At 49.3% G+C, this 24,172-nt stretch overlaps 1 protein-coding gene across 1 annotated transcript; it reads left to right on the top strand.

The window, feature by feature from the left end:
• The first annotated feature begins 361 nt into the window (after positions 1-361).
• LOC310712837 (cytochrome P450 2F5-like) lies at positions 362-22,106 on the top strand. The gene is made up of 9 exons (XM_083516246.1): positions 362-816; positions 4,902-5,064; positions 6,690-6,839; positions 7,688-7,848; positions 9,361-9,537; positions 10,667-10,808; positions 12,583-12,770; positions 17,462-17,603; positions 20,828-22,106. Exons 1-9 carry the CDS (start codon positions 631-633, stop codon positions 21,007-21,009), a joined length of 1,491 nt encoding a protein of 496 aa, XP_083372372.1. The 5' UTR covers positions 362-630; the 3' UTR covers positions 21,010-22,106.
• Positions 22,107-24,172: the final 2,066 nt, after the last annotated feature.

Raw genomic sequence — 24,172 nt, 5'->3', positions numbered from 1 at the left:
AGCGGACACGGAGCAATGGATCCAAACTACAAGAAAGAAGATTCCACCTAAACATTAGGAACAACTTCCTGACAGTAAGAGCTGTTTGACAGTGGAATTTGCTGCCAAGGAGTGTGGTGGAGTCTCCTACTTTGGAGGTCTTTAAGCAGAGGCTTGACAACCATATGTCAGGAGGGCTCTGATGGTGTTTCCTGCTTGGCAGGGGGTTGGACTCGATGGCCCTTGTGGTCTCTTCCAACTCTAGGATTCTATGATTCTATGATTCTATGATCAGGACATCACGAGCCATAACTTGCAAAGTGTGCATGACTCAAAAATCCTGCTTTGGCAGCTGGAAGCTGGGAATGTAAACGAATATTTCGAGAGCGAGAGCTGAAGCTGGAGTTGGGTGCCTTTCCCCACCGGCTCGGCTGATTTACAACAACGTCCTGCTGGGGGGCAGGAAAACCGGACGGGCCGCATGGCTCCCTGCCAGACCTTCCCTACAGCCTTGCGGGGGAGAGACGGCTCCAGGCCCGAGCAGGACGGTAAACAGCCGTAAACTTCAGGAGTAAAATACAGGGGGAAATATATACGCACCCATATATTCAGTGCACAGGGGAAAGTCCAGTTCATCCTGTCTCTGCAGCCATGGACTTCAGCGGGGCAACCACCCCAGCGTTGCTGCTACTCTGCTTATCCTGCCTGGTTTTGTACCTGAATGGGAAAAGGGGGGGCAGGAAGAGTGGGAAGATGCCCCCCGGCCCAGCCCCACTGCCTTTCGTAGGCAACCTCTTCCAGTTAGACCCCAAAGAAATGCACCGATCTCTGGAAAAGGTAAGAGACAACCTCTCTCTCTCTCTTTATTTCCAGGGGTAACTTAAATGGTTGAGTTTTGTGCTTGAGCGAAACGCCAGACCTGTCATCATTCACGGCCAAGCTAGCGACCACAAACACCTGTGAAACCGGTTTAGCCGCCACAGCTTCCCCCATAGACTCCAGGGCCTCTTGCAGGGGGTCACTCAGACTCTGCAAAACAGCCAGAGTACAATTCGAGACGCGGATTTTATTCGGAGCCAGCAGTTGTGGAGTCATGAAGACCAGGACACTCAACGTGGGAGGACTGCCTCCTGCTCTCCGTAACCACAGCCAGGCCACTGCTCAGGCTGGGGGAGAGGAGAGAGGAGAGAGCCACCTTCAAATATCTGAAGGGCTGTCCCGCGAAAGGCGGAACAAGCTCATTTTCTCCTGATCTGGAGGGTAAGACTTGAACCAGTGGCTTCAAGTTACAAGAAAGTAGATTCTGACTAAAGTAAGAGCTGTTCAACCGTGGAATGGACTCCCTTGGGATGGGGTGGACTCTCCTTCCTTGGGGGGGTCTTTATTTATTTATTTTCCCAAAAAAAATATTGATTTTCCAATAATTTTTTTAACAAACAAACAGATAGACAAACAAACATAAATCATAACCATATTTAAACCAATCTTAGTAACATTGTTAAGTGACTTCCCCATATCCCCCTGGTTGAATTTCAGTGTATATCTTTTTTAACGGTTTTCCAAAACCAATATTCTCCTAAAATTAACTTAATCACTTAACCTCTTTCTTTCTTTCTTTCTTTCTTTCTTTCTTTCTTTCTTTCTTTCTTTCCAATTCTGCATTTAAACATATTAATTCATCACATTACATATTTAAATCCTAAGCCTATCTGATATTTGCAAGCTTTCCCATTTAAATTATCTTAGCATATTTAGCTAAAAAGTTTTTAAATTTCCTCCATTCCACCTGATAGTCCTCCTCCTTCTGGTCACGGACTCTTCCAGTCAGATCGGCTAGCTCCGAAAAGTCCATCATCTTCATCTGCCAATCTTCCACTGTTGGTATTTCGTGTGTTCCTTGGAGGGTCTTTAGTATAGGTGGGAGGGTCCCCTGTCAGGGATGCTTTAGCTGATATTCCTGCATTTCAGGGGGTTGGGCTAGATGACCCCAGGGGTCCCTTCCAACTCTACAACTCTACTATAATTCTTTGATTCTGCACCCCATTCAGTAACTACAGCCAAGCCATGGCTCAAAATACCAGGGGCAGGCAGAGGTGGCCCATCTTTCCCCCCCCCCCAATAATTTTTATTGAGTCTCATACAAATATAACACATACTGTAAAACAAGTAAAACAAAAAATAAAAGAACAAATAGAGCAAATAGAGCTCTCGCTCCCGGCTCAATTTGGGTCGCGGGAGGGTCAGCGGTTCCCTCCGTTGACGTGCCTGGCGTCCCCGGTTCCCCCTCGGCAGTGGTGGCAGTGGTGGCAGCAGCGGCCGTCTCAGCAGCCCGGAACCAGCCTGGTAGCGCAGTTGGCTCTGGCTGGCTTCAGGAGCTGCTCGCTGCTGTGGCGCCCACCATTTTGCCTCGCCGGAAGTCCCCATATGATGTGTCTTGTGCCATTGAACCCATCACGCAACATTCATTCCCTACTAATAAATCTACAACACTTCAAATATACATCCGGGGACATTAAATGAAATCCGGGGACATTCCGGGGACGGATTTTGTCCGGGGACAGATTTGTAGATCCGGGGACTGTCCCCGGGAAACGGGGACATCTGGTAACCATATTCCAACATTTCTCTGATGAAAATAGGGACATCCCATTCAATAATGATAATCTCACTATTTATACCCCGCACATCTTACTGGGTTGCCCCAGCCACCCTGGGCGGCATCCCATCAACTTTCTAGTCCTGCCAAAACAGGGTGAAATCTGGAAGAGATGGGTGAGCCCGTATAATCCGAGAAGAAGTATTACCTTGAGCAATTAAGGTTGAGCAACAGAAGCTTCTGGGCCAAGAAATGCGATCTGGGCCTTTCGTTAAAGATTAATCCCAGGTGAGCTGGAGCTGTCAGTGTCCTTCTGTGGAGATGGTAGGAGCAATGAAATTAAGATCAAAGAACCTGATACTCGGATTATCGTTTTCGTACGTTATGATGGTGTGTGTTTTTTCTGTTATTAAAGTGCATACCGCCTTTTGATCTTCGGATGAAGGGTGGCATAGGAATTTAATAATGTCATCCTTTGCAATTCCCACCGTTGGGATTTTGTTGCATTGAATTTCCCATCGCGATCAAGTATCACATTGGCACACAATCATAGAATCATAGAATTGCAGAGTTGGAGTTGGGGGGGGTCCCTTCCAGCTCTACAGCTAAGGACAGTGATGTTTCTTTACATATATAATTTTTATTAAGTTTTTGTATTTTACATTTTAGACTATTCATTTCAACAACCTTAAAATTTCAATGACTTCTTCTCCTCTTCTCCTTCCATGGTTCAGTTTGCATGCCATAGATCCCTGCATATTTTACAAAAACTATACCATTCAATATTCCATTATTACACCCATCAAAACTTATTTACCCTGTTGAATTTATCTTAATGCTGCCAACGTTTTCAAATGTACACAATTTTCACCCATTAAACACTTTTCATTCTTCTTTAAACGTATATTCGTCTTGTTCTCTTATTCTATAAGTTAAGTCTGCCAGCTGCGCGTATTCCATCAGTTTGAGTTGCCGTTCTTCTCCTCGCCCGTTTTCCATTTTGGGGGCTAAGAAAACATGGGCCGCAGTAGTAGCATACATAAATAGCCTTTATGACACCTGGGAATTTTGATCTGATTTATCCCCAACGAAAAGGACTCTGTGGGAATGTGTTAAGGAATACATGAAAAAAGTCAGTGCTGGAGCTTAAAAATCAATATGCAAAAGTTTAAAAGGCGCAAGGAGATAGGATAATAATATATTAAGGATGGAATAACAAATAAAGTGAATAATGCAACAATAACAAAAATAATAGCAAGTAAAGAAGATTGCACACAGGTGGAGGGAAGTACCGGGCTGTGAGGAGGGAGGTGAAGGGATTAATTGAAATTGTTAAAGATTGGTATAGGATTTAAGAGATTTAATTTTTTATAAATATTCTATAAGGAAAGCAGAAAGCAGAAAGAAATATCAAGTAAAGGTATCGGAGAGGAGATCAGTGTAAATGAAAACATGAGACTCATGGTTTTGTTACATATGATTTTATTTTGGAGTTGTCCGTTTATTTTGGAGTTGCTTGTTGCAAAGAATGTATATTATGAGAATAAAATAATAAAGGATTTGGAGAGAGAAAAGGACTCTGGTCTTTTTGGAAAAGTACCTTTAAACATTTTTTTCAATTCATTATAAATTATTTCCCAATAGACTTTTACCCTTTTACAAGTCCGCCACATATAATAGAACGTACCTTCGGCCTCTTTGCATCTCCAGCATTTATATGATTCAGTCTTATACATTTTAGCAAGTCTAAAGGTAAAGGGACCCCTGACCATTAGGTCCAGTCATGACCGGCTCTGGGGTTGCGGCGCTCATCTCGCTTTATTGGCCAAGGGAGCCGGCGTACAGCTTCCAGGTCATGTGGCCAGCAGGACTAAGCCGCTTCTGGCGAAGCAGAGCAGTGCATGGAAACGCCATTTACCTTCCCGCCAGAGCAGTACCTATTTATCTACTTGCACTTTTGACATGCTTTCGAACTGCTAGATTGGCAGGAACAGGAACCGAGCAACAGGAGCTCACCCCGTCGCGGGGATTCGAACCGCCGACCTTCTGATCGGCAAGCCCTAGGCTCTGTGGTTTAATCCACAGCGCCTGGGAGTTAAATAACATCTGTAAATCATTTTCAGGCAGCGATGCTCCTGAACCCCAGTTGCTGGAAACTAAAGGTGGAGAGAGGGGTCTGCTGCTCAAATCCTGCTTTCATAATGGGCATCTGTGTGAGAACAGGATCCTGGGCCACGTGGGCCATTGGCCTGATCCAGGAGCCAGGCTCTTACATTCCTACGATTCTGTGATTCAAATCCTGTGCAACTGTCCTTCCCTTTTGCAGCTCAGCGAGAGCTATGGCCCTATCTACACCATCCACTTGGGCTCACTGCCTTGCGTGGTCCTCTGCGGATACCAGGCGGTCAAGGAGGCCTTGGTGGACCAGGCGGATGACTTCAGCGGCCGTGGTGACTTCCCAGTCTTCTATCGCTTCACCAGGGGCAATGGTAAGAAGACGGCTGTTAGGATATTTCCGTTCCACCTTAAAAGGGAGCAGGCTGTGAGTCACAGAGTCTGCGTATTTCCTGTTTTCACAGGATGTTTCTGTTGTGTCTTTGCTTTCGTTTTCTCTCTGTGTCTGGAGACACTGACGCAGGCAGTCATGTCTTTCTTTGTTCTGATCAACACTGAATAAAACTTGTAAATAATGCTCTCCTGAGTGCGACTTCCGCTGTGCATTATCTGCTGATAGAGTGTGCATGAGCTCTAGAATGTGGCAAGCTTGTTTCTAGAAACTCATGTCGCTAATTGCGGATACTGCGTGACTACGGGAGATCGATGGATCATCCGGCAGACGGCTTGGGGCCATGATGGACTTTATCTCCCTGGCAGTATCCCAACAACGGCCCCCACCCCAAAGGTCAGCTAGCTAAGGAGGTCACTTCAGTGCTAGCGGCCAGAGGGGTAGATTTGAAAACAGCAATGGGATAGAGTTAAAAGGGATGTCTAGGACCAAGCTCAGTGCAGGGTCTGCAAGATAGGATCTGGCTATTCCAGTCTCTCCAAAATATCTCTCTCCACCCTCTGCTGAAATGTCTCCAGGGAGGGTCAGCCCCGGACCTCTGCCGCCACCCCAACCCCCCAGGCAACCTCTGGCTCTGGCTCTCAAACAACTCTTACCAGAAGGATGTGAAAGAGGAGTCACCTCCAGGGTGTTTATCAATGACTGGGGGACACCTGGCTTGTGGAAAGGACCTCAGGGTCTTGGTGGACCCCAAGCTGAACATGAGTCCACAGTGTGATGCAGCAACAACAAAAAGCTACTGCTGTTCTAGGCTGCATCAACAGAAGTCTAGTGTCCAGATCAAGGGAAGTGATAGTGTTGCTCTCTTCTGCCTTGGTCAGACCACACCTGGAATGCTGTGTCCACTTTTGGACACTACAATTTAAGGAGGATTTTGACGAGAAGGTGTGCAGAGGAGGGCAACTGAGATGGTCAAGGGTCTGGGAACGAAGCCTGATGAGGAACGGTTGAGGGAGCTGGGTAGGATTAGCCTGGAAAAGAGGAGACTGAGAAGAGAGATGATAACCATCTTCAGATATCTGAAGGGCTGTCACATGGAAGAGGGGGCAAGCTTGTTTTCTCCTGCTCTGGAGGGTAGGACTCGTACCCACAGCTTCAAGTTACAGGAATGAAGATTTTGACTAAACACCAGGGGGAACTTGGCTTCTCGTAGCGAGGGAACTACCAGAAGGCCCTTGGCGCTGGACCTCAGCGTCCTGGCAGAACAATGGGGGTGGAGATGCTCCTTCAGGTCTACTGGGCTGAGGCCTTCCAACGCTACGATTCTACTACTATTCCAGAGGTTGCTGAACTACATCTCCCAGGAACCCACACAGCCAAGGGTAAAGGGGGAGAAGGGGAGTTGTAGTTCATCAATTAGCCACCCCTGGCTTTCATGACCTCCCAAGCCACCTCCTCACCTTGACTTCCAGAGGGACTGCCCCTCAGGAAGGTCTTGGGGTGTCCCCTTGGAGCAGAAGGGAGGAAATCAGCTTTGGGCAGGGAGACCAAGCACCCAGCCCCCCCTCCAAGCTCCCCTCGACCCACAGCTCCCCATGACTCCGACAGGCATCGCCTTCTCCAACGGGGACAAGTGGAAGGTCCTTCGCCGCTTCGCTCTGCAGACCCTGAAGAACTTTGGAATGGGAACGAGCAGCATTGAAGGCCGGATCCAGGAGGAGGCCCAGTTCCTGGTCCAGGAGTTCAAGAAAACTGGTGGTGAGTCCTCGCCTGGTGGGCGGGAGAGGATTTCAGAAGAGGAGATGGTGACTAACCAGGACGGCTTTCCTCTGCCTCCTCCACTGTTGGAGATATGGATGCCGGACTAGATGGGCTCCCTTTGGCCTGATGCAACAAGATCTTCTTCTGTTCTTATGGAACCTCCAGCTCCAGAGGCAGACTATCTTGAGTCCTAGGTTCTATGTGAGAACAGGATGCTGGCCTACATGGGCTCCCTCTGGCCTGATCCAGCCACCAGGCTCTTCTGGTATTCTTAGGATCCACTCTACGGCAAGGGAAGCTACACTTGCCTCCCCTTTCCCCATTTTCCAGAGCAGTGATTTGAGGTGCAGGCCAGCATGGTGTAGTGGTTAGAGCGGTGGACTAGTAATCTGGTGAACTGGGTTCGCTTCCCCGCTCCTCCCCATGCAGCTGATGGGTGACCTTGGGCCAGTCACACTTCTCTGAAGTCTCTCAGCCCCACTCACCTCACAGAGTGTTTGCTGTGGGGGAGGAAGGGAAAGGAGAATGTTAGCCGTTTTGAGACTCCTTCAGGTAGTGATAAAGCAGGATATCAGCTGCATGTGGAGGAGCGGAGACGCGAACCCCGTTCACCAGATTATGAGACTATCGCTCTTAACCACTACACCACACTGGCTCTCAGAGACCTGTTCAAAGGGCAGGGCTGGTCCCAGGATTGGTCAAACCACATGGCCCAGGGGTGCACTCAGGAGGGAGGGTGGAGCTGTGGGCGAGGGTCTCCTTGCCTGCTCGCCTTGAGGTCCTCCAAGGAAGGAGCCGCTCTGGCCCCCTCAAGGACTCCTCTTCCTCTTCCTCTCTCTACACAGGGGCTCCCTTCGACCCCATCAACCCCGTCTGCCGGGCCGTCTCCAACGTCATCTGCGCCGTGGTGTTTGGCCAGCGCTACGAATACCAAGACGCCAACTTCCTCACCCTCCTGGACCACTTCAACGAGAACTTCAAGATCATGAGCTCCATCTGGGGGGAGGTGAGGAGGGCCCTGGGAAGAGGGTGGGTCCAAGCATCAGAGGAGACCCACTTGCTGCTCTCCACCCCTTTGGGGCTGCAACCTGCAGAATTGTAGAGTTGGAAGGGACAATAAGAGTCATCTAGTCCAACCCTCTGCAAGCCAGAAATCACAGCTAGGGAATATCCTCTGCTTAAAAACCCCCATGGGACGCAGGTGGCGCTGTGGGTTAAACCACAGAGCCTAGGACTTGCTGATCAGAAGGTTGGTGGTTCGAATCCCCACGACGGGGTGAGCTCCCATTGTTCGGTCCCTGCTCCTGCCAACCTAGCAGTTCGAAAGCACGCCAAAGTGCAAGTAGATAAATAGGTACCGCTCCGGCGGGAAGGTAAACGGTGTTTCCGTGCGCTGCTCTGGTTTGCCAGAAGCGGCTTAGTCCTGCTGGCCACATGACCCAGAAGCTGTACGCCGGCTCCCTCAGCCAGTAAAGTGAGATGAGCGCCACAACCGCAGAGTCGGCCACGACTGGACCTAATGGCCAAGGGTCCCTTTACCTTTACCTTTTAAAAACCCCCATAGTGAACAAATTTGAATCAGGTCCCTCAGGGTCTCTTTTCTCCACCTGACTCCAAAGGAAAATTGATGTTGCGTGAAAATGACTGTCAAGTTACAATGTTCCAACAAATTGCCTCTTTGAGAGTGAGGCAGCTCCCATTGGGGCTATTATTATTTACCTATATTTATTTATAACATGAAGGAGACACGGGTGGCACTGTGGGTTAAACCACAGAGCTTAGGGCTTGCTGATCAGAAGGTCGGTGGTTCGAATCCCCACGACGGGGTGAGCTCCCATTGTTCGGTCCCTGCTCCTGCCAACCTAGCAGTTCGAAAGCAGGTCAAGTGCAAGTAGATAAATAGGTACCGCTCCAGCGGGAAGGTAAACGGCGTTTCCATGTGCTGCTCTGGTTGGCCAGAAGCGGCTTAGTCATGCTGGCCACATTACCCGGAAGCTGTACGCCGGCTCCCTCGGCCAATAAAGCGAGATGAGCGCCGCAACCCCAGAGTCGGCCATGACTGGACCTAATGGTCAAGGGTCGCTTTACCTTTTTATTTATAAGATGACACAGTATGATAACAAATGTCACATCAAATAAAAGTAGGATCATAGAATCATAAAATTGAGAGGCAGGGCATAAATAATAATAATAACAATAATACAGTGGTACCTCGGGTTAAGTACTTAATTTGTTCTGGAGGTCCGTTCTTAACCTGAAACTGTTCTTAACCTGAAGCACCACTTTAGCTAATGGGGCCTCCCGCTGCCGCCGTGATGCCGGAGCACGATTTCTGGTCTCATCCTGAAGCAAAGTTCTTAACCTGAAGCACTATTTTTGGGTTAGCGGAGTGTGTAACCTGAAGCGTATGTAACCCAAGGTACCACTGTAATAATAATAATAATAATAATAATAATAATAATAATAATAATAATAATAATAATTTTATTATTATTACCTCTCCTCCCCATTTCCCCAGCTCTACAACATCTTCCCCAGCCTCATGGACGTCCTGCCGGGGCCCCATCACCAAATCTTTCGCAACTTTGAGAAACTGCGTCAGTTTATCGCAGAGCGCATTCGGTGCCACCAAAAGGATCTGGACCCCGACGCCCCACGGGACTTCATCGACTGCTTCCTCATCCGCATGGAACAGGTACCTCCAAGGAGGGGGGTCCAGCTGCCCCCAGGACACCCACCCACCCCAGCACCCAAAGGCCTTCAGCCACCACCAGCCACCACCCCTGCTGTTCAATTCGCTTGGGGTAAAACCCCTGCCCTGAGGTCTCCAGTAGGCTATCAGAGCCTTGTCTACTATTCATTTATTTGATTCGTAAAAATTTATGCACACCTTGTTTGGAAAAAGGAACCACGCAAACTTCCAAGTGGTTTACAAAAAGATTTAAAAAATTGAATTATTACCGTATTTTTCCATCTATAAGACGCCCCCATGTATAAGACCCCCCTATTTTGGGAGATTCCGATTTAAGAAAATGGGGGGGGATCTATCTGTGTGTAAGATGCCCCCAAATTTTGAACATTGTTTTTTTTGGGGGGGGGAACCTAGTCTTATACACGAAAAAATATGGTAAAAAAAAAAAATCAACAGCAATAGTTTAAGACACTGTAAAAGTTAAAATAGCAATGGATCGGATTTCTAAACATTTGGGTAAAAGGTAAAGGTAAAAGGGCCATTAGGTCCAGTCGTGGCCGACTCTGGGGTTGTGGTGCTCATCTCGCTTTATTGGCCAAGGGAGCCGGCGTACAGCTTCCGGGTCATGTGGCCAGCAGGACTTCCCACCTATTTATCTACTTGCACTTTGACGTGCTTTCGAACTGCTAGGTTGGCAGGAGCAGGGACCAAGCAATGGGAGCTCACCCCGTTGCGAGGATTCGAACCATCGACCTTCTGATTGGCAAGTCCTAGGCTCTGTGGTTTAACCCACAGCGCCACCCACGTCCCTCTAAACATCTGGGTAAGGTTTGCCTAAACAAGCGCAGAGAAGGTGCCTGCCTGGTGTCAATCGGCAGGGAGTTCCAAAGTTCAGGTGCTGCCACACTAAAAGACCGATTTCTTGCAGCTGCAGAACAGGAGTTACGTGGCGCCCGTAGTCACGCCAGTTCCGCCAATCAAAGCAGTCGAGTGGGCATATAGAATCAGAGAACTGAAGAATTGGAGGCGGCTGCAATATCACAAGGGAGGGGGGAGCCAAGCTTTCCCCCGCAGGAGAACACAATCCGCAATCCATCCTTGCGCATGCGGCCTCCCCTCTGCTCTCTTTCAGGAGAAGCAAGACCCTTTGAGCTACTTCCACACGGAGACGCTGGTGATGACCACCCACAACCTGTTTTTCGGGGGCACCGAGACCACCAGCACCACCCTGCGCTACAGCTTCCTCATCCTCATGAAGCACCCCGAAGTGGCAGGTGAGGGGAGGGAGCTGCGACCCCCACATTGCGTGGGGTAGGGGGGGACTGGATGACCATTTTGGGCCCTCCCAACGCGCCATGCTACTGGGCTGCGTCTGGGCAGCGGCCACCTCGGAGGCAGGAACAGCAGGGATGTGTGGATGGGCCCAGGGCCCACCTTGACCTGTGGACCTCCTGCATGGAGCTCCCGGGACTCTGGCGCTTCCTTCCGCTGCCGGCCCCCCTCTGCCATCTCCCGGGCGGCGCGTCCCAGGGCTGGCTCCGGCGTGTCCCGTTGCAGGCGTGGCGGCTTTTTGGAACGGCGCATGTCGGCCGTTGGTCGTGGAGGCAACTCCCGTTGGCTTGTCATGATCATGTAGAAGTGCAACCTGGGAGGAAGGGAACAGTTGCCGTTGCAGCTCATTGCCTATCTCGCTCACCAACAGACCCACAGTGTGGCCTCTTGCAGATAGACAGTAATTGTACTGCTCTCCACTTCACGTGTCTATTAAGTATCTGGTCAACCCGTGGCCTAGACTGGTTCCCTGCAGCCCAAACTTAAGGTCCACCAATGACAACATTTTGGAGGTCCCAGGTCGCAAGGTGGTTTGATTGGTCTCAACTAGGGCCAGGGCCTTTTCAGTACTGGCCCCGACTTGGTGGAATGCTCTCTCACAAGAGACTAGGGCCCTGCGGGACTTGACATCTTTCTGCAGGGCCTGCAAGACGGAGCAGTTCCGCCTGGCCTTTGGTTTGGACTCAGTCTGACCCTTATGTTTCCCTCCCCTTATGGTCTTGATTTATCGGCTACTTTTAAAATGAGGCTGCATTTTAAATGGCATTTTAACCTGTGTTTTAAATTGGTTCCCCACCCCCTATTATGTTTTTACTGTGATTTTATTGGTGTTAGCCGCCCTGAGCCCAGCTCTGGCTGGGGAGGGTGGGGTATAAATAAAATTTATTATTATTATTATTATTAGAATCATAGAATCATAGAGTTGGAAGAGACCACAAGGGCCATCGAGTCCAACCCCCTGCCAAGCAGGAAACACCATCAGAGCCCTCCTGACATATGGTTGTCAAGCCTCTGCTTAAAGACCTCCAAAGTAGGAGACTCCACCACACTCCTTGGCAGCAAATTCCACTGTCAAACAGCTCTTACTGTCAGGAAGTTCTTCCTAATGTTTAGGTGGAATCTTCTTTCTTGTAGTTTGGATCCATTGCTCCGTGTCCGCTTCTCTGGAGCAGCAGAAAACAACCTTTCTCCCTCCTCTATGTGACATCCTTTTATATATTTGAACATGGCTATCATATCACCCCTTAACCTCCTCTTCTCCAGGCTAAACATGCCCAGCTCCCTTAGCCGTTCCTCATAAGGCATCGTTTCCAGGCCTTTGACCATTTTGGTTGCCCTCCTCTGGACACGTTCCAGTTTGTCAGTGTCCTTCTTGAACTGTGGTGCCCAGAACTGGACACAGTACTCCAGGTGAGGTCTGACCAGAGCAGAATACAGTGGCACTATTACTTCCCTTGATTATTATACGGTGTTTCAAAAGGAAAGCTGGGCACGCAGGACATCTGTTTGGCATACAGAAGGTCCCGGCGGCTGCAGTACCTGGCAGCATCTCCGAGGATGGATGGGGGACCAGTTGCCCTCCTAGTGTTGCAGGACTACAGTTCCCAGTGGGCTTAGCGGTCAGGGGCCAGGGGAGTTTCCTGCGTTGCTGTGATTGTGTGTTCAAGCACTGGGTTCAAGAACCATCGCCTCCTCCTCCTGTCCATCTCCCTGCAGCTCGAGTCCACCAGGAGATTGACCACGTGATTGGGCCAGACCGCCCCCCCTGCCTGGCTGACCGCAAGCACATGCCCTACACAGAGGCCGTCCTCTACGAGATCCAGCGCTACATCACCATCCTGCCCATGGGGCTCCCTCGCGCCGTCACCCGCGACACCCCCTTCCGGGGCTTCCTGCTGCCCAAGGTCAGAAGAAGAAGAACCCCGCCCAGTTTCCTTCACTGCAAAGAGGCCCTCCTGATGTTGCTGGATCATAGCTGTCAACCGCCCCTTATTTGGCGGGACAGTCCCTTATCCCAGCGCCGTGTCCCGCTGCTGTCCTTTATTGATGATGTCCCTTAAATTTCCCGGGTTTCAAAGGAAGCAGCTCCTCTCCCTCCCTCCCTGCCGGCCAGGGAGGAGGGAGGCTCCAGCTGTGTTGCTTGGCTGCGTTGCTCACCCAATAAGGAGTCTAAGAACGACTGGGGGGTGGAGCTTGCATGCCTTGTGCCGATCAAATCGGCCGCGTTGCCTGGGGACTCGCCTTTGCTCAGCGCTTCCCAGCGGAGAGGTGACGGTGGTTTTCCTTGCTGCATCCCCTTTGCCGGGTTGCTGCGCTGTGGGAACCACCGCTTGAGGCTTCGTTTGGCTGCTGGTTGTTAAAATCCCTTATTTTGGCTGCTGATCCCTTATTTTCGAGGCTGCTGGTCCCTTATTTTCAAATCTGTAAGTTGACAGCTATGTGCTGGATGTCAAACTTCCCCCTCCCACCCCAGCTCACAGGGTTGGGCTAGAGGACCCTTGGGTGTTGGCTATTTCGCAGATTAGTTGGGCAGCAGGAGGCGTGCTGGGGAGACCACACATTCAAGAAACACAGAAGTAACTTTTGCTTGGTTTTAATAACAAAAACAAAAACTCCTTTTTACACTAAATTACATTATATAAATAAATGTGACCCATTTGACCCATTCACCAGGGGACTGAGAGAGCTACATGCTGGTCTTTATATACTATACCCAACAGCTTAATTAACATAACTTAACAGCACCTGCTATGGGACGCGGGTGGCACTGTGAGTTAAACCACAGAGCCTAGGGCTTGCCGATCGGAAGGTCGGCAGTTCGAATCCCTGTGACGGGGTGAGCTCCCGTTGCTCGGTCCCTGCTCCTGCCCACCTAGCAGTGCGAAAGCACGTCAAAGTGCAAGTACAGTGGTGCCTTGGGTTAAGAATTTAATTCGTTCCGGAGGTCCGTTCTTAACCTGAAACTGTTCTTAACCTGAAGCACCACTTTAGCTAATGAGGCCTCCCATTGCTGTCGCGCCGCCGGAGCACGATTTCTGTTCTCATCCTGAAGCAAAGTTCTTAAACAGAGGTACTATTTCTGGGTTAGCGGATTCCGTAACCTGAAGCGTACGTAACCTGAAGTGTATGTAACCTGAGGTACCACTATAGATAAATAGGTACCGTTTCCGTGCGCTGCTCTGGTTCGCCAGAAGCGGCTTAGTCATGCCGGCCACATGACCCGGAAGCTGTACGCCGGCTCCCTCGGCCAATAAAGCGAGATGAGCGCCACAACCCCAGAGTCGGCCACGACTGGACCAAATGGTTAGGGGTCCCTTTACCTTCACCAGCACCTGCTATATAATAATAATAATAATAATAATAATAATAATAATAATAATAATAATAATTTATTTATACCCCGCCCATCTGGCTGGGTTTCCCCAGCCACTCTGGGTGGCTTCCAACTGAATGTTAAAAACAGTACAGCATTAGACATTAAAAACGTCCCTAAAGAGGGCTGCCTTCAGTTGTCTTTTAAAAGTAAAATAGTTATTTATTGCTTTGACATCTGGTGGGAGGGCGTTCCACAGGGCAGGCGCCACTACTGAGAAGGCCCTCTGCCTGGTTCCCTGTAACCTTACTTCTCACAATGAGGGAACCGCCAGAAGGCCCTCGGAGCTGGATCTCAGTGTCCGGGCTGAACGATGGGGGTGGAAACGCTCCTTCAGGTATACTGGACCGAGGCCGTTTAGGGCTTTAAAGGTCAGCACCAACACATTGAATTGTGCTCGGAAACGTACTGGGAGCCAATGCAGATCTCTCAGGACCGGTGTTATGTGGTCCCGGCGGCCACTCCCAGTCACCAGTCTAGCTGCCGCATTCTGGATTAATTGCAGTTTCCGGGTCACCTTCAAAGGTAGCCCCACGTAGAGCGCGTTGCAGTAGTCCAAGCGGGAGATAACTAGAGCATGCACCACTCTGGCAAGACAGTCTGCGGGCAGGTAGGGTCTCAGCCTGCGTACCAGATGTAGCTGGTAGACAGCTGCCCTGGATACAGAATTTACCTGTGTCTCCATGGACAGCTGTGAGTCCAAAATGACTCCCAGGCTGCGCACCTGGTCCTTCAGGGGCACAGTTACCCCATTCAGGACCAGGGAATCCCCCACACACCCCCTGTCCCCCAAAAACAGTACTTCTGTCTTGTCAGGATTCAACCTCAATCTGTTAGCCACCATCCATCCTCCAACCGCCTCCAGGCACTCACACAGGACCTTCACCGCCTTCACTGGTTCTGACTGAAAAGAGAGGTAGAGCTGGGTGTCATCCGCATACTGATGAACACCCAGCCCAAACCCCCTGATGATCTCTCCCAGCGGCTTCATATAGATGTTAAAAAGCATGGGGGAGAGGACAGAACCCTGAGGCACCCCACAAGTGAGAGCCCAGGGGTCTGAACACTCATCCCCCCACCACCACTTTCTGGACACGGCCCAGGAGGAAGGAGCAGAACCACCGTATAACAGTGCCCCCAGCTCCCAACCCCTCTAGACGGTCCAGAAGGATGTTATGGTCGATGGTGTCAAAGGCCGCTGAGAGATCCAGCAGAACTAGGAAACAGCTCTCACCTTTGTCCCTAGCCCGCCGGAGATACTGCTTCACAGCTGTAAAACTAGGTCATATTATTTGCTCTGGACCTTAAAGACATACACATCTTGTGAAACAGTAATGAAACCTAAAATTCAAAGAAACCATTCAACATTGGGGTCCCTCCAGTTCTATGATGCTGTGACTGTTGGCCATGCTGGCTGTGGGGGCTCCCAGCCACTGGATTTCAGCAACATCTGGAGGATACCAGATGCCCAACATGTAGGTTCTGACTCTGAGCATGTCAATGGCTCGGCTCTGCCCTCCACAGTCAGAGGCAGCAGCGCTTCTGAATTGCTGGAAACCACCGGAGGGGAGAGTTGCTCTTGTGTTCGAATCCTGCTTGTGGGTTTCCCACGGGAATCTGGTCGGCCACTGTGAGAGCAGGATGCTGGGTTAGATGGGACCCCTTTGGCCTGATCCAGCACCCAGGCTCTTCTTATGCTCTTATAGGACCTCCATCTGCAGGGGCAGTCTATCTGCATTCATAAGTTCTTGGGGGTATTTGGCCACTGCGAAAAGAGGGTGCTGGACTAGGTGGGGGACCCAGCAGGCTCTCCTTATGTTCTTACTTTCTCACCACCAATTTACCCGTATTTTTCGCTCCACAAGATGCACTTTTTCCTTCCTAAAAAGTAAGGGGAAATGTCTGTGCGTCTTATGAAGCAAATGTGTGGTCCCTGGAGCCAAATTGCCCAGGGGCAAAAAGCAGATCATGCTCTCTTTTTTTAAAAGAAGGAAGGGGGTGTTGAAACAAAGCCGCTAATCGGCAAGCGATCGGGAGGGAGATAAGGGACGCTAGCAATAAAGGAGGCTGCCTGGGAGGGGGGAAGTAAAGACAGCGAACTTGCAAGGAGAGGAGACAGGAAGATTAAAGCAATGAGGAGAGAAATTAGAAGAAAAGGAGGAGCAAAAAACTGCTCCAGCTAAGGAAAAGACGGGACGCGGGTGGCGCTGTGGGTAAAACCTCAGCGACTAGGACTTGCCGATCGCATGGTCGGTGGTTCGAATCCGCGCAGCGGGGTGCGCTCCCGTTGCTCGGTCCCAGCGCCTGCCAACCTAGCAGTTCGAAAGCACCCCCGGGTGCATGTAGATAAATAGGGACTGCTTACTAGCGGGAAGGTAAACGGTGTTTCCATTGCTGTGCTGGCTCGCCAGAGCAGCTTCGTCACGCTAGCCACGTGACCCGGAAGTGTCTTCGGACAGCGCTGGCTCCCAGCCTCTAGAGTGAGATGAGCTCACAACCCTAGAGTCTGTCAAGACTGGCCCGTACGGGCAGGGGTACCTTTACCTTTAAGGAAAAGACACTAAGGCAAACAAGAGGGAAGGGAGTGTAGAAAGGAAACAGCTGATCGGTAAGCCATCAGGAGGGAAATAAGGGACTAGGTAAAGGAGGCTGCCTGGGAGGGGGGAGGTAAAAGCCCATGGATCCTCAGGATTTTTGCATTGGGTCACCCCAAATTCACCATCAGATCACATAGCATGTCCATGGCTACAGCCTGCACCAAAAAAACACGCACCCACTGTTTCCTGGGGCCGCAATGGCACAAAAACGTGGTTACAAAGGACGGATCCACATGGATTCTCAGGATTTTTGCATTGGGCTACCCCAAACTCACCGTCAGATCACATGTCTGTGGCCACAGCATGAACCACAAAAATCATACATCCACTGTTTCGTTCAGAATATTTTTTTCCATTGTTTTCCTCCTCTAAAAACTAGGTGCATCTTATGGTCAGGTGCGTCTTATGGGGCAAAAAATACAGTAATTTGGATCTACCCTTTATGAGGGAAACCTGGTCAGTAAAACAAAAACTTGCCCATGACCTGACTGGAAGCCCCTTCCACCTCCCAAATGTCAAGACTGCTGTCTCTCCAGCGGCTCTCAGCATTTCCCGTGTCTCTTTTCCTTTTCCTTCCGCAATCCTAACAACTCCCATTCTCTCTCCCTGCCAAATCTCACCGCAGGGCACCAACGTGATTCCTCTCCTGAGCTCAGTGCACTATGACCCAACCCAGTTCAAGGACCCCGCAGCCTTCAACCCAGACAACTTCCTGGATGAAAACGGCGCCTTCAAAAGCAGCGACGCCTTCATGCCTTTCGCCCCAGGTAGGGAAGCGGAAGAGGGAGGGAATCATAGAATCATAGAGTTGGAAGAGACCACAAGGGCCATCGAGTCCAACCCCCTGCCAAGCAGGAAACACCATCAGAGCACTCCTGACATATGGTTGTCCAGCCTCTGCTTAAAGACCTCCAAAGTAGGAGACTCCACCACACTCCTTGGCAGCAAATTCCACTGTCAAACAGCTCTTACTGTCAGGAAGTTCTTCCTAATGTTTAGGTGGAATCTTCTTTCTTGTAGTTTGGATCCATTGCTCCGTGTCCGCTTCTCTGGAGCAGCAGAAAACAACCTTTCTCCCTCCTCTATGTGACATCCTTTTCTATATTTGAACATGGCTATCATATCACCCCTTAACCTCCTCTTCTCCAGGCTAAACATGCCCAGCTCCCTTAGCCGTTCCTCATAAGGCATCGTTTCCAGGCCTTTGACCATTTTGGTTGCCCTTCTCTGGACACGTTCCAGTTTGTCAGTGTCCTTCTTGAACTGTGGTGCCCAGAACTTGACACAGTACTCCAGGTGAGGTCTGACCAGAGCAGAAGACAGTGGCACTATTACTTCCCTTGATCTAGATGCTATACTCCTATTGATGCAGCCCAGAATTGCATTGGCTTTTTTAGCTGCCGCGTCACACTGTTGGCTCATGTCAAGTTTGTGGTCAACCAAGACTCCTAGATCCTTTTCACATGTACTGCTCTCAAGGCCGGTCGGAGGAGGTTTGGTACCTAGAAAGGTCCCGGGGTGGGTTGCAAAAATTAAAACATGGTGTAGTTTGGATCGTTGCTTCCTTAATCAACTGCAAGACAAGGGAGGTGTCACGATGCTCAAGAAACAGAGCAGTCGGTCTGCTGTGTTTGGGTTACATAAATACAACATCCATAAGGTTGTTTTTTAAGGTTTTTTTTTAATATTTAATTTTTTTATTGAGATAATTCAACAATAATACATTTATAATACATATATGCTTCGCCGCAGTTTTTATTCATTTTGGCTACTCTTTCAGGTGTTAAATACCATCTATGTTGTATTTTAAGGTAATTTTCTTTCAAAGTATAACACGTAGTTTCTTTCCACAATTTTTCCCATTGTTCAAGCATAATATTTTTCCCAATATCTTGCGCCCATTTAATCATGGACAGCATCCATAAAGCTGATGTGGAAGGAAATTCTTCTGAGCACCAGTTGCCGGTCTAGCTTGCGGGTTTCCCAATGGTGTCTGGTTGGGACTCAATAGGCCATTGGCCTGATCCTGCAAGCACTTCTTATTTTATTTTCATTCCTCCAATGCCTTTTCCTTCCACTGGTGCCACAGGAAGCGCACAAGAAAAGCCGCTGTGTTTCCTAATGAGTGGTATGGATTTAAATATACGTGTGTGTATTATTGAAGCCTGGCACAACAGTGGTCCTTAGCTAAACAAAGTTTGCACAAGAGCAATGAACGATTTTGAAAAAACTATCGCGCAACATGCAGCTGCTAAAGTCTCTGAGGGAGGTGGATTTTCGGTATGGTTTACATACCTGTGATTTTGCTTGCACACTGCTTGGTCTTAAACCTTCCAAGTGAATTAATAATAATAATAATAATAATAATAATAATAATAATAATAATAATTTTTTTATTTATATCCCGCCCTCCCCAGCCGAAGCCGGGCTCAGGGCGGCTAACAACAATAAAATAATACAACATTCTAAAATCATTTCATTATAAAATTAATTCAAATCAAATTAATGGCAACCATTGGGCTAGAGTTCTATGAGGATTACCAACGGAGGGGGTCAGACTGTGTCTTGGCCAAAGGCCAGGCAGAACAGCTCTGTCTTGCAGACCCTGCGGAAAGATGTCAAGTCCCGCAGGGCCCTAGTCTCTTGTGACAGAGCGTGCCACAAGATCGGGGCCACGGCCGAAAAGGCCCTGGCTCTGGTTGAGGCCAGCCTAACCTCTCTGTGGCCTGGGGCCTCCAAGGTGTTTTTGTTTGACAACAAGATGACAATCGATGTCGTGTTTGGAGATGTGGCGAGAGACCATCTCCTCCTAACTGACTTGCTGAAAGTCTGATGTGCCTCCAAGTATGTGGCAATGTCTGCCTTGTGCTCAGGTGAGGAGAAACCAGAGCTGGGATTCAGAAGCCTCGCTGCCTCTGACCAGGGAAGTTGGGCATAGCCACCTTGGCTGGTAGCCATCAAGAGCCCTCTCCTCCCTTCCTGAATTTGCCCAATCCTCTTTTCAAACCACCCAGGTCGATGACCATCCGGGTCTCTTGTGGCAGGGAGTTCCATAGTTCAACAATGTGCTGCATGAAGGACCTGCTTGGATCTGTCCTGACCCTCCAAACACTGAACCGCATTGGAGGTCCCCGAGTCAGAGTGTTACGAGAGAGGGAGGGAGATGTTTATCAATTCACTTTCTCAACATTAAGCATAATTTTTATAGAATTGGGGAAGGCCAGTGAACCACATTTGGACACTCCCCATCTGCTTAAATAGATTAATAATAATAATAATAATAATAATAATAATAATAATAATAATAATAATAATAATTTCTACTCCAGCCACTCTGGGTGGCTTCCAACAAGTGATTAAAAATACATTCAAACTTCAGTCATTAAAAACTTCCCTAAACAAGGCTGCCTTCAGATGTCTTCTAAACATCAGATAGTTGTTTATTTCTTTGACATCTGATGGCAGGGCATTCCACGGGACGGGTGCCGCTACCAAGAAGGCCCTCTGCCTGGTTCCCTGTAGCTTCACTTTTCGCAGTGAGGGAACCACCAGAAGGCCCTCGGTGCTGGACCTCAGTAGAACGATGGGGGTGGAGATGCTCCTTCAGATATACTGGACCGAGGCCGTTTAGGGCTTTAAAGGTCAACACCAACACTTTGAACGATGCTCGGAAACGTACTGGGAGCCAATGTAGGTCTTTCAGGACCGGTGTTACGTGGTCTTGGCGGCCGCTCCCACTCACCAGTCTAGCTGCCGCATTCTGGATTAGCTCTGTCAGTAGAGCATGAGACTCCTAATCTCAGGGTTGTGGGTTTGACCGCCACGTTGGGCAAGATTCCTGCCTCGTGGGGGGTTGTGCTAGATGACCCTCCCAACTCTTCAATTCCTGGAGTCTGGGATTCTTCACACTCTCCAGCCCACCCTTGACCCCTTTCCTTCTGGGAATCGGTGGTGCAGATTCTAAACCCTGTTCTTTGCTCCTCGCCTGCAGGGAAGCGCATTTGCCTGGGGGCCGGCCTGGCCCGAATGGAGATCTTCCTCTTCCTCACCACTATCCTCCAGCACTTCAGCCTCCACCCCATGGTCCCCCCTGCGAAGATCGACCTGACGCCCCAATGCACCGGCCTGGGCAACGTGCCCCGCCCCTTCGAATTCAGGCTCCTCCCTCGCTAGCTGGAGGTGGGACACAGAGAGAGAGAGAGAGATAGCTTCCTTCCCCTGCCACAGGACCAGAGAGAGGTGCTCAGCACTGGCGCTGGACCCACACCCAGGCATGGGGCTGCACTGCCCCCCCCAACAAACAGCTGGGTCGTCACGCATCCCTATTCTGCACCTTGTACAGGTGAAACTTGGGAAATTGGAATATCCTGGAAAAGTTCATTTATTTCAGTAATTCAACTTAAAAGGTGAAACTAATATATGAGCTGATGACATGGCTCCCCAAATCTCTTTGACACCAACTGATGACATGGCTCCCCAAATCTCTTTGACACCAACTGATGACATGGCTCCCCAAATCTCTTTTTTGATGAGAGCAGCTTTTGCATCTCATTTGGAAACCAAGGCCCCAGAGTCTGGAGGAAGAATGGGGAGGCACACAATGCCAGATGCTTGAAGTCCAGTGTGAAGTTTCCACAGTCTGTGTTGATTTGGGGAGCCATGTCATCAGCTGATGTTGGTCCCCTGTGCTTCATTAAGTCCAGGGTCAACACAGACGTCTACCAGGAGATTTTGGAGCACTTCATGCTTCCTTCCGCAGACGAGCTTTATGGGGATTCTGACTTCATTTTCCAGCAGGACTTTGGCACCTGCCCACATTGCCAAAAGTACCAAATCCTGGTTCAATGCCCATGGGATTACTGTGCTTGATTGGCCAGCAAACTCGTCTGACCTGAACCCCATAGAGAATCCATGGGGCATTGCCAAGAGAAAGATGAGAGACATGAGACCGAGCAATGCAGAAGAGCTGACGGCTGCTATTGAAACATCCTGGTCTTCCATAACACCTCAGCAGTGCCACAGGCTGATAGCATCCACGCCATGCCGCATTGAGGCAGTAATTGATGCAAAAGGGGCCCAAACCAAGTATTGAGTACATATGCATGCTTCTACTTCTCAGAGGTCCAATACTGGTCTATTTGCAATCCTTGTTTTGCTGATTTCATTTAATATTCTAATTTTCTGAGATTGTTAATTTGGGGTTGTCATCGGTTGTACGCCATGATCATCACAATTATAACAAATAAAGGCTTGACATATCTCGCTTTGCATGTCATGAGTCTATCTCATATATTAGTTTCACCTTTTAAGTTGAATTACTGAAATAAGTGAACTTTTCCACGATATTCTAATTTTCCGAGTTTCACCTGTACATATTATAGATAGATAGATAGATAGATTCTTTATTGTCATTACACTAGTGCAACATTGCACAAGTGCAACGAAATTGGATGCCATCCCTTAAAAACAACAAAAGCAAAACACAACAACAACCAAACAAACCACCTTCCAACCACACCCACATTATTAACATGTGTGCACAATTCCTCTTTCTTTACATAATTTGCTCCACATTTGTTCTGCCTTTCTATCCTCAACCTTTTTGCAGTTTCCACAGGTGTTGCTCACATGCGTTAAAGCAGTCCGTTCCCAAATATTTTTGGGCCACCCGCACCCCGGCTCCATAAATTCATCCCCAGCACCCCCTGCCCTATTAAAAACATTGTTCGGACTAGCTGTTCTCAGCACGACCTGCCGAGAAATAAATTTCAAAGCAGTAACAACAAATCGCACATCTATTCAAAATCCAGTTGGAGGTACCAAGTTTCATGAATTCAGCCGCATGAATGAACTTGGATCCAGGGATACCAGCTTAACTTAGGGTTGGCTTACGTCCGCAATGTCCGGGACATTTCCAGGATTCTGCTGTCTGAAAGCCTTTCGGAAGGAATCGCTTTAATGCCCGGGCTCTTTGGAAGAGTCATCGACATGAGGATTTGCTGCCACCTAGCGCTGATGCAATTAATTGCACTCACTCATGCACAAACCAAAATATTTAATAAAAAAATTGCTTCTTTCCCATTAGGGGCACCTTTTTAAACGACTCAAACAGTTTCTTTATGGTTTAATCTGAGTGAGCCACACAAATTGTGAGGGTGTGAATGTAGCCCTCAATAGTCTTCTCCATGAATCTGTCAAATCCGCTTTTTTTTTAAGCCATCCAAGTTGGTGGCAGGGAGTTCCATAGTAATAATAATAATAATAATAATAATAATTTATTATTTATACCCCGCCCATCTGGCTGGGTTTCCCCAGCCACTCTGGGCAGCTTCCAAAAGAATATTAAAATACTGTGATACATCAAACATTAAAAGCTTCCCTAAACAGGGCTGCCTTCAGATGTCTTCTAAAAGTCTGGTAGCTGTTGTTCTCTTTGACATCTGTTGGGAGGGCGTTCCACAGGGAGGGCGCCACTACCGAGAAGGCCCTCTGCCTGGTTCCCTGTAACTTGACTTCTCGCAGTGAGGGAACTGCCAAAAGGCCCTCGGAGCTGGACCTCAGTGTCCGGGTAGAACGATGGGGGTGGAGACGCTCCTTCAGGTATACTGGGCCTTTGAGGCCGTTTAGGGCTTTAAAGGTCAGCACCAACACTTTGAATTGTGCTCGGAAACGTACTGGGAGCCAATGTAGGTCTTTCAAGACCGGTGTTATATGGTCTCGGCGGCCGCTCCCAGTCACCAGTCTGGCTGCTGCATTCTGGATTAGTTGTAGTTCCCGGGTCACCTTCAAAGGTAGCCCCACATAGAGCGCATTGCAGTAGTCCAAGCGGGAGATAACCAGAGCATGCACCACTCTGGCGAGGCAGTCCGTGGGCAAATAAGGTCTCATCCTGTGTACCAGATGGAGCTGGTACACAGCTGCCCTGGACACAGATTTGACCTGCGCCTCCATGGACAGCTGTGAGTCCAAAATGACTCCCAGGCTGCGCACCTGGTCCTTCAGGGGCACAGTTACCCCATTCAGGACCAGGGAGTCCTCCACACCTGCCCGCCTCCTGTCCTCCAAAAACAGTACTTCTGTCTTGTCAGGATTCAATCTCAATCTGTTCCTTTCCTCTGTCCTGATATACCTGGTTTGGTATGGTTTGGGCCCGAAATCAGCCGGATGCCTCCCGTTGCCAGTGAGGTCCAAGCAGGTCCCCTTCTTGAGGGCAACTCTTTGCGTACCAAATAATCCAGCCCCCAGCCCCAGGGACTGTCTCCCTCTGGCCCCCCTGGCCCACTCACTGGTTCCTCTGCAGACCTATCTGAAAGTGATGCTCGCCACCCTCAAAGTC

Source organism: Podarcis liolepis, assembly GCF_965112155.1.
Source record: "Podarcis liolepis genome assembly, chromosome: 7".
NCBI classification, from domain to species: Eukaryota; Metazoa; Chordata; class Lepidosauria; order Squamata; family Lacertidae; genus Podarcis; species Podarcis liolepis.
The sequence above is the reverse complement of the archived record's forward strand: the minus strand, read 5'-3'. Positions and strand labels throughout refer to the sequence as shown.